Consider the following 13,951-nt stretch of genomic DNA (forward strand, 5'->3'; position numbering starts at 1 on the left):
GTGGCTAGACAGAGAATCACCAACAACATCCGTGTGTGCTGGATAGTTGAGCTGGTTAGAGGGAACTAAGCTTTAATACCTATTGACATGTATGAGAGCCAAATGGGATGTGGGACAGACTGGACATACTGACAAACCAGGGTAGGGGATGGGCTGGCCTGGTGGGGGTTATTGTGGGTTTCTCTCACCAGGCTGCAGCTCCCACTGGTTTATGTGAGGGCCGAGTGTGTACTGGGCAGAACCAGGCTGGACTGAAACACCCAGTGGTTCCAGTGGAAGTTGGGAGTGAAAACAGAACCAACCCAGCAATTGTAACCACCAGCTGATTGGGGCGATGGACTGTGCCAGACCCTGTACTTGCAAGTACACACAAGAATCTGGTCTGGGAACACCTCAGACAAAGTTTCTTTTGGGATCTCTCCAATCGAAATGCCGGACTCAGAACCCTAACCATGAAAAGACAGAAGACAGAACAAGTCAATCAACCACCTCAGCTATATGTTGGCAGCGAAATACTGGGCAAATGGAGACTCTATGATGGACTATGTCAATCAGTGGATTCTTCAACGACCTCATTGTGCTTGGAGTGGTGAGATTGGCAGTGATTCATAACTGGTGAACTATCAAAACCACTTGAGCAAGACTCTTGGAGCATGCCCCACATCCAGGACCTGGGATGGGTGGGAGACTGGGTGGGGCTTCTCCCTCTATCCCCCTTTACCTTAGATACATGAAGGAAACAATATGAAAATGATAATCTTACCCACTTCCCTATAGCCCTTGAACATTTTTTACCCTAATTAACTATGTAAAGATTGTCAAAAATATAATAAAAAATGAAAAAAAAGTAAAATAAATGTACTATTTTTTTAAAAGGAAGAATCATAATGATTTTGGGTATAGCCTGCAAAAGAGGGGATTAGAGGGACGGTGAGGGGCAGCCAGCCTCCACTGCTCCCCCTCCCACCAGAGAGCCGCTTTCATCAGCTCATGGTTGAGACCAGGGTTAGAACAGCTTCAATCACTCTGGCTCTGACACCTGTGTCTGTGACCTTTGGCTTGACCCTCCCAGGCCCAAAAGCACAGAGCACTGCTTCTGCAAAGATAGCATGAGTTCAAAATAGGGAAATGGATCTGAGGAGGAAACACCCTCTCCATTAGGAACAGCAAAGCACAGGACGTCAACCACATCTCTGCCGGCTTCAAAGTCCTATGCAGCAGTCGCCAAGCAGCTCCTGTTCAGGATGCTGTCACACTGAGGAGGCATTCTGAAACAAGCTGCCCAGTGAAGGCAGCGCCAGACTCAAAGAGCCATAGAAATGTCTGTTTGGGGGACAGGAAGAAAATGGGGATACCAGATGGTTATTGTCCCTGTGGCATTCACTGGGCTCTCTTGAGCACATTGGACATCTTCATCCCAAAAGCAAGAAGACACCTGTTCCCACTGTCAAGAGGTACAACCTATGCATCAGGTCTGTCTTTCTGAACCAGCCTTGAAGCAGCATGGACTTAGGGTCGATTCAGGATCCTGGTGCAAATACACACAGGGAGTTGAGCGTTCTCCCCTGAAATGCAAGTGGGACCTTGGATTTACTGCTTCCAATGGTGAGGGTAGGAGGCAGCAAACTGGTTAAAACTGCTCCCTTTTACTCATAGGTTGGTTTTTAATCTCTTATTGTGTCCAGTTTATAAACCGAAGCTTGTCATCTGTATGCGACAAGGGGGAAAGCAGCATAGACATAAGATTCAGTGTTCCCCTGGCTTTGGCTATCCATGAAGGGTTGTGGCACAAACCCTCTGCAGGATGAAGAGACTCCTGCCCTGCAGTCATGATGTGTGCTCAAGTCCTGCGTGCCTGAGGACAGGAGTTGTGACTTGAATGAGGTGTTTCTGCTCCAAAAACTCAGGCTGGACTTTAAATCTGCATTGTGGGGTGGGCCTACAGCAGGGAACTGTGTGCTTTGCGACTCTAGTTCTGCCCTGGGCTGCTCACTGCCTCCTGGACAGGAGATTGCAAACCACACTGCCTAGACGCTCCTGAAGTGCCACCAAAACGCAACTGTTAATCCACAGTCGAGTTAAAGGGCCCACATGGTGGCTTAGCCTTGCCCTTATTTATTCCTGACCTTGATTCCCATGCAAGCTGCTAGCCGATGGCTCATACCCCAATGCCAGGGCAGAGCAGCCCACACCGGGATTCTGGATGGCCCAGCCCCCATTCCCCATCCCCCTCCGAATCTTAAAACCTTTTCACCACAACTTAAACCTTACTGTTCTTTCTAACAGTAGTAAATCACCAGTGCTCATGCTTTCATGTGGGGAGTTTCCCTGGCTACAGCTCCTCGATTTCACCATAAGCAAATTTCTTTAAAAACTAAAAGATGGGGACAGGCATTTGGAATAGCTGTCTACATCAACACTTGGGACACCTGAGAACCATATCTGAGTGCCTGGTTCAAGTCCCACCTCCCCTGTTCTAATTCGGTTTTCTCTGTTAACGCATATTCTGGGAGGAAGCAGATGATGGCTCAAGTGCTTGGGCCCCCTGCCCCTCATGTGGGAGATGCAGACGGAGTCCTGGACTTTGGCCTGGGTCTGGACAGATCTGGCCATGGTGGATATTTGGGGAATGAGGTTAGCAGATGAAAGATCTCTCCCTCTGCCTATCTGTCTTTCAAATAACATGAAAACAAATAAAAATAAAGGACAAACTTTCCATTTTTTTTTCTTCTTCATTCCGATTTACAACCTCTGGCCCCTCATGATGCTGTTCTTTGAAGCAGGCAGTTGCTGCTCCTGATGTGTGAACATCAATCTCCCTCCCACTGGATGCCACTGTGCTCTGAGGCCAGAATTTCCTTGATTTGCTTGGTCATCCATTCCAGTGGGCAAACACCTCAGGCCACCACTACCTTGTGGGGAGCAGAGGAAACTTTTGCGCACTTTCCATGGCTTTTTGGGAAATATGAATGCAAGCTGCCAGGGACAAACTCATAGCAGATTTCACAGCTGCTCTATCGAATGCCTCCAGAACCATGGCAACATCAAGCCTTCTGCATCAGATTGCAGATTCTGATCTAGCTTCCTGCTACAATGCCTGTGAAGGCTCGATGACTTGAGTCCATGGGGAGACTGGATGGAGTTCTTGGCTCCTGGTCCCTTCATGGCCCAGGCCAGGCTGTCTGGCAGTATTTGAGGGAGTGAATCAGCAGATGGAAGATTTCTGTCACTGTTTCAAATACATAATAAACCTTAAGGCTTACATGAGAAAGAAATCTTTGTGATAGAGGAATTTTCACAAAGTTCATGGAAAATGTTTGGATGCACCAAAACAAATCCATTTTTTAAAAAAGATTTACTTTTATTGGAAAGCCAGACCACATTTATGGAGAGAAGGAGAGACAAAGAGAAAGATCTTTCATCGCTGATTTATACTACCTAAAGGGTGGGAACAGCCAGAGCTGAGATGATCCAAAGCCAGGAGCCAGGAGCATCTCCCAAATCTCCCACACAATTGCAGGGTCCCAAGGCTTCAGGCCATCCTCTGCTGCTTTCCCAGGTCATAAGCAGGGAGCTGGATGAGAAGCAGAGCAGCTGGGACTTGTATTGGTTCCAATAAGAGATCCTGGCTCTTGCAAGGTGGAGGATTAGCCAATTGAGCAACCGTGCCAGGACACATAAGTCCACCTTTTAATTCCATGTTTTGTTGAATTTTCACAAGTGCATGTGCTCTCACATAAGGGATTCGATGAAAAAAGCAACTCATGATATGGATGGAATTCCTCTTTACTTTCCTCTTAAGTTAAAATATCCCTTTCCTAAGCTTTTTCTAGAACATCACTCCCTCAGCATGAGAACTCATTTCCCAACCACAGAAAAACACGCCAAGTAAGTGCCAATTTAAAGCAGAGTAAATCAGTCCTAAATCACCTCTCAGAATTTTGTGCTGTGATTAAGACACTGAACTGTGTGTTTTTTTTTTTGGCTTTCTTCATGTATCTTGCATCAGTCAGCAGCTCTCCTGCTCCCTGAGCAGTAGGGCTGCAGTGGTCTAACCGTGGGGGTTTTGATAGGCGATTCCCTCCCACGCTGTCCTCGGTGGCACAGACATGAGCCCTGACAGGCGTCCCACCACGCTGTCCACGGTGGCAGACATGAGCCCTGACAGCAAAGCTACACACAGAGACAGGCCGTGTGGTCAGCAGGTTCTGAGACTCTTTCCAAGCGAATGGCAGCCTTTGTTATTGCGAGAAATCCAATGCCTAGGAACCAACTACTAGCACTGCACTTGGAAATGTCAGTAAGTGACGCTTTAAAGACAATTTGCAAACTATTATTTGAGAGAGAGAGAAAGAATGGAGAGAAAGAGAGAAGCAAGAGAAAACACGTTTCCATCTGTTGGCTCATTCCTCGCAGGCCTGTGATGGCCCCAGATCAGGCTAGCGCCGAAGCTGAAGCCAAGAACTTGATTCAGATGTTTCGCATTCATGAGTTGCACTAGAGCCACCGCTGGCACTTCTCAGGGTCTTGCATTAGCGGGAAGTTGAAGTTAGGAGCTGGGGCCAGATGTTGCACTTGACACGGGACAGGTGCCAAATCAATACCTACTTCAATGAGAGGTTTTATTTATTTATTTTTTCCTTTGGTAAATCAGAATTATAACTTTTGGTGATGAGGCACTATTTTTCTTGCTAGGTGGAACTGTCTAGGGGATAGCCTTGGACTGTGGCTTGCAGTGGGTTCCCAGGAATGGCCCAAGGACTCTTCTGAATTGCTCACGGAATACTTTCATCTGGCGCTTGAGTCACTGCCTATTTAATGATCCTGATTCAAGGACAAAAGTCTTCACCTACTTTTTTTTTTTTCCCCATTGCAGGATTAAGAAATAAATAAATAAAAAGACTTTTATTTTTCTCAGAGCAGTTTTAGGTCCACATTAGATTGGAACAGGAGGTAGAGCAATTTCCTGTAATGGCCCATGATCAATAACCCCCAGGAGACTGGTGCCATCTGTGGGCCCTCAATGACTCATCATTATCGCCCAGAGTTCATACTCATGTTAGGGTCACTCCTGGGGAAGCATGCTTTGCAGGTGTGGACAAACGTGTGCTGACATACACCCACCAGTCTGGGGGTTATGCAGGGTCGTTTGACTGCCCTCACTACCTTTTCACTCCAGAGAGGCAATTCTATCTCTCACAAGACTCCTAAATCTAATTACGGTCATTGCTTCAGCCAACAGGATCTATTTTTCCTATGGTATTTTTAAAAATTTCAATGTTGGTTCCAATCACCTCAGTACAAAGTATTGACCAATTGTAGATACAGAGTAAACTATCCTGGGTTTTGAGAGGGAGGAACAATCATTCGGAGTTCTTCATTGGTGTGAGGAAGTTTTGGAAGTCTCCCTTTATCTCTTTCACTGTCATGCGTTGACTCTGGGTACCAGTCGTCACGTGTTACCTCTCTCACGTCCACAAACACTGCATACACTGATTCAAGCAGCTGGGAGCTTTGTCAGACCTCTTGGTCTCAACATCCTGCTTGCTACTTAAGTGTTACGTTCTAAGCCGGAGATCAGCCTGACTGTGTCCACAGGGATTTGCTTGTGGCATCCGGTGTGGGGTTGGGTCTAAACACATGGACACTCACATGGTAGACCCATCCTGTGTCCGGGCAGAGGCACGGCTTTAATCAGGATGATACACCGGGAGTTTAGCGTGGACATCCCCCTTCCACCTGCTCTCCCTGCTTCTCCCTCAAGGAGAACTGAGCACTGCAGCTTCACTTGTGTCCTTCCGACTCTCCCTGTGAGGCACAGCTCTTGGCTTCAACGTTTTCACCTCCTTTTCGATCAATAGATTTCTGTTCAGGCCGCCTCAGCCTTGGACTGCTGGAAGAAACCACTGAGCTCTTCTCTTTTCCCTCAGTGGCATCCTTCCCTGCTTGCTCCAGTGGTCTCACTCCTCCAACTCCTTTTCCTCCAGCACTTTCTGAAAGCTCCCCTAAGCTTCTGTCCACCCCCAGGCTCCTCTTCCACCTCTCATTCTGCATGCTTTCCATGGTATCTGTGTCCACCTGTGCCTGGTGGGTTAATCCCATGAGTTCACGTCCAGCGTGGAATCCTCTCTGAGCAACAGGCCCTTGACAACCCCACCCCACAGACAATTTCCAGAGATGGCCCAATGGGCTCCACAGGCTGGATTCTTTGTTCTCGTCTCCTCACATCTGCCTCCACGTCCCACACCTCTTAACATGGAGAGAGCCATCACCATTTTCTCTGAGCTGGAAAACTCAGCCAACCCTAACGCATTCTTCCCCCCACCAACTCCTCAGGCACGTGGTTCTCAAGACATCAATTAGACCAAATCCATAAACAGTGTCTGTCCCTCCATATTTGGGGCGACTGAACTTGCATCCTGCTCCAGCTGGTCACGCAGCACTTTTTCAATGATGAGCAAAGGAGCCAGACTGCATGGCCTGGACTCTCAACTCTGTCACAGGGCTGTGTGGGCATCTGCTCTTCAAGGTCCAGCATGCGATATAATCTTGTATTACTGTTTAGTTTACAATTCCAGATATATGTACGGCAGAGAATTGGTTTGTTCAGCACCATGGGGTTCACCTGAATCTGGGATTTAGAGATGGTGCCAATCTCTGGAATAATTATTATTTGCTAAGCTCTTTTGCTGGCTAAATTAGATTCAGTTAGTCATATGTGATCCTCTCAGCAACCCCACGGTGTTAGGATTACTATGGATCTGGAAGCTGAGGCTCCGAGAAATGTCCTAAAGTTTATGTAGCTGATAAGTGGACTGGCAGGATTTCAAAGCTCTGTTTGACTCTAGTGTTTTTGTTCCTAAACATCAGGGTTGTTTTGCCTGTGTTTGTGGCTGAGAAGTAATATGCCCCAGTTTCAAAAGAAGTATTTGCACAGAGGTCATATATCGCAGGGATGTACTGACACACGAGCAGGCAACACTGACCAGAGTACATTGTCAGGGTCAGGGCAAACACCTGTGCAAACATGAATGACTCTGCTCAAGGGAGTGTCCTTGACAGAGACTCTAATTTCTTAGATTTCACAATTTAATTGTGCCAGGTGAAAGCACAATGAAAACTGATGGGATGAGTCCATGTTTTGTGCAAATGAGGGCAACTTCGAGCCTGTAAAACTGTGCTTCATATAGCAAGTACAACGGAAAGATAGCATTTTTTATAAGAAAGTACAACAACCCACCCCTTTCTCTTCCACTGAAGTTAAGACCTAATCAGAATAGTAGGGATGTTCATGGGCTTCTATAGCCTTGGTGCCATGGAAGGCTGTGCAGAAAAGTGAAGACAGCAACTTGACAAGAAGCACCTCAGAAGGATGGACAGTTCAAGTTTATAGCACGGCTCGTTCACAGCTGTCTTATCTGGGTGATGAAGCACATTGCCATGAACTGGAGGGGGGAAAGACATCTACTCAAAACTACAGAGTGTCCAAAAGGGCTGTACCAATGACCACTTGCTGGACCAATAAGAGATGTGGATGAAGGTAACGCTGTCAAACAAGGAAATGTCAGAGAGAGAGATGCAGGCTCCTGGCAGGGAACCACAAGACGTACAACATATAACAGGAAGTCACTGAATCAACAGTCATGACTCATCCACTTGACCACTTCAAGAATGTGTTAGAAAAAGCAGGTTCAGGCAGCCCGGTGGAAATGTGATGGCTCTTTCCTCTTAGCAATGTGCTGAGATGTCACTGACATCTATTCTGTCACAATTCCATGAGCTTGGTGGCAGAACAACTCTTTAAGGCTGGGGAACGTCACTTTCCTTACCTTGTGTGTTCTGACGGATTCGATATTTAGATCTGATGCCCAGTGCTGTCATTCCGACGGGGTCTGAGTGTTTCCCAAACGTTTACATGCTGAAATTCAACCTCCAGTGTGAGGTATTAAGAGGGCAGAAACTTAATCTGACTGTGGTGATTATAGGCGGGGTGCTTGGAGGTGATCAGGATTAGATAAAGTTGTCAGATAAAGCCACCTGACTTAATTACTGCTGGCATACATACACACATGTAGTCATATGCACACACATGTGTACACACACACACATACACACACTCAGGCATCCTTGTTCTTGCCAAGTAAGCCACCTTGGGACTCTGACAGTAAGAATGTCATCTCGCCAGACATAGCCCTTCAACCTTGGACCCTCAACCCTGGACCTCCCCGAGCATGAGCCCAAACAAACTTACTAGAGTTACCCAGAGTAACACAGTAACCAGATGTTCCAGTACAGTAGTGTACACAGGCTAATGAACCCAATTGTGTCCGCTCCTGCTTTGAACAAGTGCACACCCAGGTCTGGTGCCCACCCCTGGAGCCGATGGGCACAGCCTGAGCCAAAGTCTCTGTGGCCTGGGGGCAAGGTCAGAGGCAAGAACCAGCTGCCTGGGAACCATGTTGGTCACAGAGCCTGTGTTTTTTTGTTTTTTTTTTTTTTTTTTATCACTATGAGCCTATGCTTAAAAATAAGCAGTTCTCAGTTAAGAAGAGACCTTTCTACCTTAGTCCAGACACTCAGGTGACCAGGCCACACAGGGCCTGTGTTCCCCGAAGCACCTGTGAGACGGAGTTCAGATGCATAGGCGCATGCTTTTTGCCTTAGTCCTTGCCTGGGACTTAAGCTGTACCTCCTAGTTTCTATTCATAGGTTAAAGCCTTAACCCTGGTAGGGCCTTTAAGGAGGTAGTCATAGTTCAAAGAGGTCATTAAGGCTGTCCAGAGGTCCAGCGTGTCTCTCCAGTGTCTCTCCCCGCTGCATAATCACTCAGGGCAGGTTGTGAGGGCGTGGTGGAAAGACATGTCTGCAAGCCAGAAAACAGATCATGTCAGGTAGCAACCATGCAAATTGCTTCACTTGTGAGAAGTTCCAGACTTGTGAGAAGACGTGTGTGTTTTCCAGGCATTCCAGCTGGAGAGCACCCACGGCCCGTCTTTGCTCGTATGCCCACCCTGCCTCCCATTGCCTTAAAATCCAGCCCATTGCAAGCCTAAAAGATGCACGCATGAACATTAAATGGGTTCCCTCTTGCTGGTAGACTCCCCTGTCACAGTGGCTTGCAGAGTCTTGTGCAGGCTAGAGGAGCTCTTGAGGTGATGGGCAGGACGATGGCCAGCCACGCCATCAGGAACCACTTGATGGGGAGTCAGAGCACTTCCAGGAACCTCTGGAATGATGCAGACCTAAACTCAGTACCGTGTTAGGGGGCAAACAAAATTTACTTGAATCCACATGAAGACAGTTTATTCCTTCTGCAGAGGTCTCCAGGAAGGCCTGTGCAGGCATGGCTATATAGAAACGGGACCGGCTTCAGGCTAGGAGGCACAGAGCACTGACAGCACTGAAGTCAGGATACCCTCCTGGAGATGGAGTTTTCTATTCCCTGCCACTGGGCTCTCAATGCACATTTCCTGAATAAATGGATGCACGGGGCCAACAGAAAGAAATAAATGGCCATCAGATGTGATGGCAGCAGAAGAAAGCACTGCCGGATATTAATGGTCTATAAGTCTCATTTATGGTTACAAAATGTCCAGCTAAATCCATCGCAAATATGAATAAAGCCGAGAACCTTCCTGTGCTTAACAAAAACATACCCAAAATTTGATAAACAACTTTAGCTCAATATAACAGTATGTGTTTCCATGCTGATAACACTGGGTGAAGGATGCAATATACTCCTGGGCAAAGCTTAAGCCATTTAAACCATTTAAACGTCACTTCAGATATGATGTTGACATGGACTTGTCTCAGGTCACGAGAGACAATGTCTTTCAAAATGTCCTTTCCGGGGTGGGGGATCAGGTGGGGATGAGGAGGCAGGCAGTATGGTGGCTCAACAGCCTACTCCTCCTGCAGCTATGACATCCCACATGGGCACCTGCTCACATCCCAGCTGCTTTCTTTCTGATCCAGAATACTGATCCAGGATACTAACGTATCTGGAAAGCAGTAGAGGATGGTTTAGGTCCTTGGGCCCTTGCACCCATGTGGGAGATGTGGAGGAGGCTCCTGGCTTTGGATCTGCTCAGACATTGTAACTACCTGGGGGGAGTGAATCTCCCCTAGTGGACAAAAGATCTCTCTTTCTGTCTCTCCATCTCTGCCAATCTGCCTTTCAAATAAAAATAAACAAAAGTGTCCCTCTGGGAGCATAGTGCACTCATTCCAAACATGCTGTAGCAAGGTGACTCAAGGTGACTCTTCACCACTCATGTGTCCTCTGCAGCTCACAATATTTTAGTGAATATTTTTGTGCTTTGTGTATTCTGAGATTTTTTTTAAAGATATCCTTACACTCACATAAAACTGCATCGAATGTTTCCATCTTTTGATCTTCCCAGTCATACTGTTCTCTGTTGTTTTTTTAAACCTTAATTCTCCTCTTGAGTTACTGGGATGCACTTAAAAAACTGGCTGTTGTGGGCCTGGTGCCATGGCTTTGTGATTAAATCCTCACCTTACAGGTGCTGGGATCCCACACGGTTGCTGGTTCATGTCCCAGCTGCTCTACATCCCATCCAGCTGCCTGCTTGTGGTCTGGGAAAGCAGATGAGGATGGCCCAAAGCCTTGGGACCCTGTGCCTATGTGAGAGACCAGGAAGAAGCTCTTGGCTCCTGGCTTAGGATTGGCTCAACTCCAGCTGTTACGGTCATTTGGGGACTGAACCAGCACACAGATCTTTCTTTATCTCTTCTCTCTATAAACCTGCCTCTCAATAAAAATAAATCAATCTTAAAAAGCAAAACAAAGAACTGGTTGGACTAAGTCCTGATTAATTTCTCTCCAGAGAAAGACAGAGCAGGGATGGGGGTGGGGGCTGCCATGGCTTACCCACCTGCCGTTTTGACTGAGGGATGAAATACAAATTTTATTAGGCCATGAGATAATGTCTAAGAGGACAGCCATTCAAGGCGTGCCACAGGAGGGGACATTCCCCTGACCCCTTCACATGAGTGGTCAACTAATTAGGTAGGAAGTTCTAGAGTGACAGTTCTGGATCTGTCCCCTTCTGGAAGTCAGCAAAGAGCTCTGTCACTGTGGGGACCTCTGCCCTTCCTAGGGGGCACTGTGCCTTGATTTGGAATTCAGCTGCCCTTTTTTAAATTATGATAATCTTTACATAGTTGATTAGGGCACAAAGGATCAAGGGCTACAAGAAAGTAGGTAAGACCATTGTTTCCACATTTTCTCTCTCTCTCTCTCTCTCTCTCTCTCTCTCTCTCTTTTTCTGCATCTGAGGCAAGAGGGGAGATAAAGGGAGAATGCCCATCCAACCTCCCACCCATCCCAGGGTCCTGGACGTGCAGCATGCTCTGAGGAGCCTGCTCAAGTGGTTTTCAGAGTTGAACAGTTCTGAATTTCTGCTAGTCTCGCCATTCCAAGCACAGTGAGATCCAGAATCCACTGGCTGACATAGCCCACCTTAGAGTCTCTGCCCACATTTTCATTGCCCACACATGGATACAGCAGTTCTTATCAACGTTTTAGAATTCCGCAGCTTGAGGTACCCAGAGCCAACCAGGATGGAAAAACATTAAATGAGAGATTTCACAAGTAAATAATTTCACATTCGGTGCTGCTTTCAAGTAGGTGAGCCATCAGCTTTGTCCTGCCCAGGATGTGGCCCATTCCTTTAGACGGGAGTCTACATCCTGTGTGCACCGCCGCCCTCCTGTGCAGTCCCCTGCATCTGGGCCGTCCAATGGACTTCCAGGGAGCACAGTGTACCTTTCCCTGCAGCCTCACACTGGGCCCCTCCAGCTCACCACGAAGTTACTGCATCATCTCACACCACGATAACAAGGCTGAACCCACGACAGCATCCTATGAGGCAGACACCATGGTGTCACCATTGCTAGGACAGAATACTGCTACAATTGCTCGACTTCATTGCTGCTGTGAGTTCTTATTGTGTATGGGAGAAGGGCGGTTCCTACAGGGCAAGGTTTCAGGCATCTGCTGAGGGTCTTGGAAGGTACCACCAAGGATAAGCACCTACTGTAGTTTCGAGCTTCTTCGTACTACCCGCTCCCGAAATTTCCCTTTAGATTTTCAGACACTGTCCCAGGACACAGCATCTAGGTTAACTGTTTTGTCACTCATCCTTGTGGCGGGTGAATCCTTTCCGACTCAACACGCATTGGTCCCCCTTGGATATTAGAAGCCGTACCCTTGACGAGCAGGTCACTTCCTCAGGCCACAGAACTGGCTGCTTCTTAGGCACAGCAGGGCACCCTGGATAATTACGCTTCCCGACAGCCCACAAAACTGGAATCAAAAGCCAGTGTGTCATTTTCTTTCTCTTAAAAAGCAACAAGTAGCATCGGGAATCTCCTCCCCCCACCCAGCTCCCTTCATTCCATAGCGCAGTACCAAGAAAAGGCTTTTCAGTCCAAGAATACGAAAGCTAAACTCAGCAAACACTAGCAAGCTGTGCAGCTGAGGACTTCGGAATGCTGGGTTAGGTTTTCTTTTCTCTCTCTTTTTCCCTCTCTCTCTCCCTCCCTCCCTCCCTCCGTCTCTCCCTCCCGCTTCTGCCTCCGGTTTGCAGAAGGCATAGGGGGCAGCAAGGCCCTTGGGCTGCTGGATCTGAAGAGGGGCAAACGCGCTCACCCGCTCAGAGCTGACCTTGCATGGCTACCCCAAGCATCCCAAGCATCACCTCTCCAGCGGACGACCCAATTTCTCAAAAGCCAACCGGCCACACCCACCGGCAGCTGGGTCAGAGTAAGAGCTCCGTGGGCCAGCTAAAAGGCCTTAGGATTTTCCTTTCATTGTGTGTTCTTAGAGTGAACCACTATGGCGCTGCACTGGGCACGGGAAATGCAAGTCCACTGTGCGAATCGATCCATCCACAGGGCACATTTTCATCAGTGACAGACAAGCCATCGCCACGGGCAAGGAGCAAAACCTCCGTTCAAGATGTTCTGGGTTTTCACCGGAGTGACCAGGGTCGGAACGAAAATGAGCCCCCCGCCCCCAGAGGTTAAAGACACTCTACCCCACCCCCTGCCAATTTATTATTCTTATTTTTAATCACCAGCGTTGAAAGGACTGCCACCGCCCGTGCCCACCCCGGGATCCCTGCGGGCGGCGCGCGGGACCTACCCAGTAGCAGCAGCCTGTGCGTCTGTTGCAGGTCTCGCTTCTGCTCTCGCAGCATGCGGTCGATCCCCCGGCTCACTTTCTTCGCCTCCCGCGCAGCCTCTCGCTCCTCGGCGCTCTGTAGGTCCCCGCGCCGCCGCTTCTCCTTCTGCGGGGCCGCCTTGGGCCAGGCGCGCGCCGGGTTCCCGCCGCCGGCCGCGGGGTGCCCCGCCGCCCGCGCCCCGGAGCCGGCCGGGACCAGGGTCAGCACCGGGGCCGCGGTGCACCGTGCCTCGTCCGCGGCCGTGCACCGTGCCTCGTCCGCGGGCGGCTCCGGAGCGCCGCCGGGCGCGTCCTCGGGACCGCCGAAGAGCAGCGGCCGCAGGCTGTAGCACAGACCCATGTGGGCGTTGGGGGACACGCGCGCCAAGGACGCTCGTGTTTCAGGCCGGGGCGCCGAGGCTCGAGCGGGCTGCGTTCGGACCCGGCGCGGGGCGGCGGGTCGCGGGCGGCTGGGCGCGGTGGCGGCGGACCCCCGAGGGCCACGGCCCTTCACTGCTCCGGAGGGCCATGTTGCATTGTCCGCGAGGTGCCGGGGGCGCCAGCCGCCAGGGGCTGGAATCACCTGATGGCGCGGAGAGTGGGCCGAGCCGGTTGGCCTCCGCGAGCCCGGCCCCCCGTTACCGTAAAGCCCGCCGCCGCCCCGGCCCCGCCACGCCAAACGCCGCGGTCCGCGCGAGCCTCTCGCTACCGTAAATACCGCCGCCCGGCCAGCCCCGTTACCGTAAATATCGCGGCGGCGCG

The 13,951-nt window shown here is 49.5% G+C and overlaps 1 protein-coding gene across 1 annotated transcript in view; it reads right to left on the reverse strand.

Moving 5' to 3' along the window:
* LOC121167804 (guanine nucleotide-binding protein G(olf) subunit alpha) overlaps positions 1-13,550 on the reverse strand; it is a 145,819-nt gene extending 132,269 nt beyond the window's left edge. Inside the window, exon 1 of the mRNA XM_040997446.1 lies at positions 13,172-13,550. Coding sequence (XP_040853380.1) covers positions 13,172-13,550 — 379 coding nt within the window. The remainder of the gene's footprint in view (positions 1-13,171) is intronic.
* Between the last annotated feature and the right edge of the window lie 401 nt (positions 13,551-13,951).

The sequence above is a fragment of the Ochotona curzoniae genome, unplaced genomic scaffold (assembly GCF_017591425.1).
Source record: "Ochotona curzoniae isolate NIBS_2020 unplaced genomic scaffold, NIBS_Ocur_1.0 patch432, whole genome shotgun sequence".
Lineage (NCBI taxonomy): Eukaryota > Metazoa > Chordata > Mammalia > Lagomorpha > Ochotonidae > Ochotona > Ochotona curzoniae.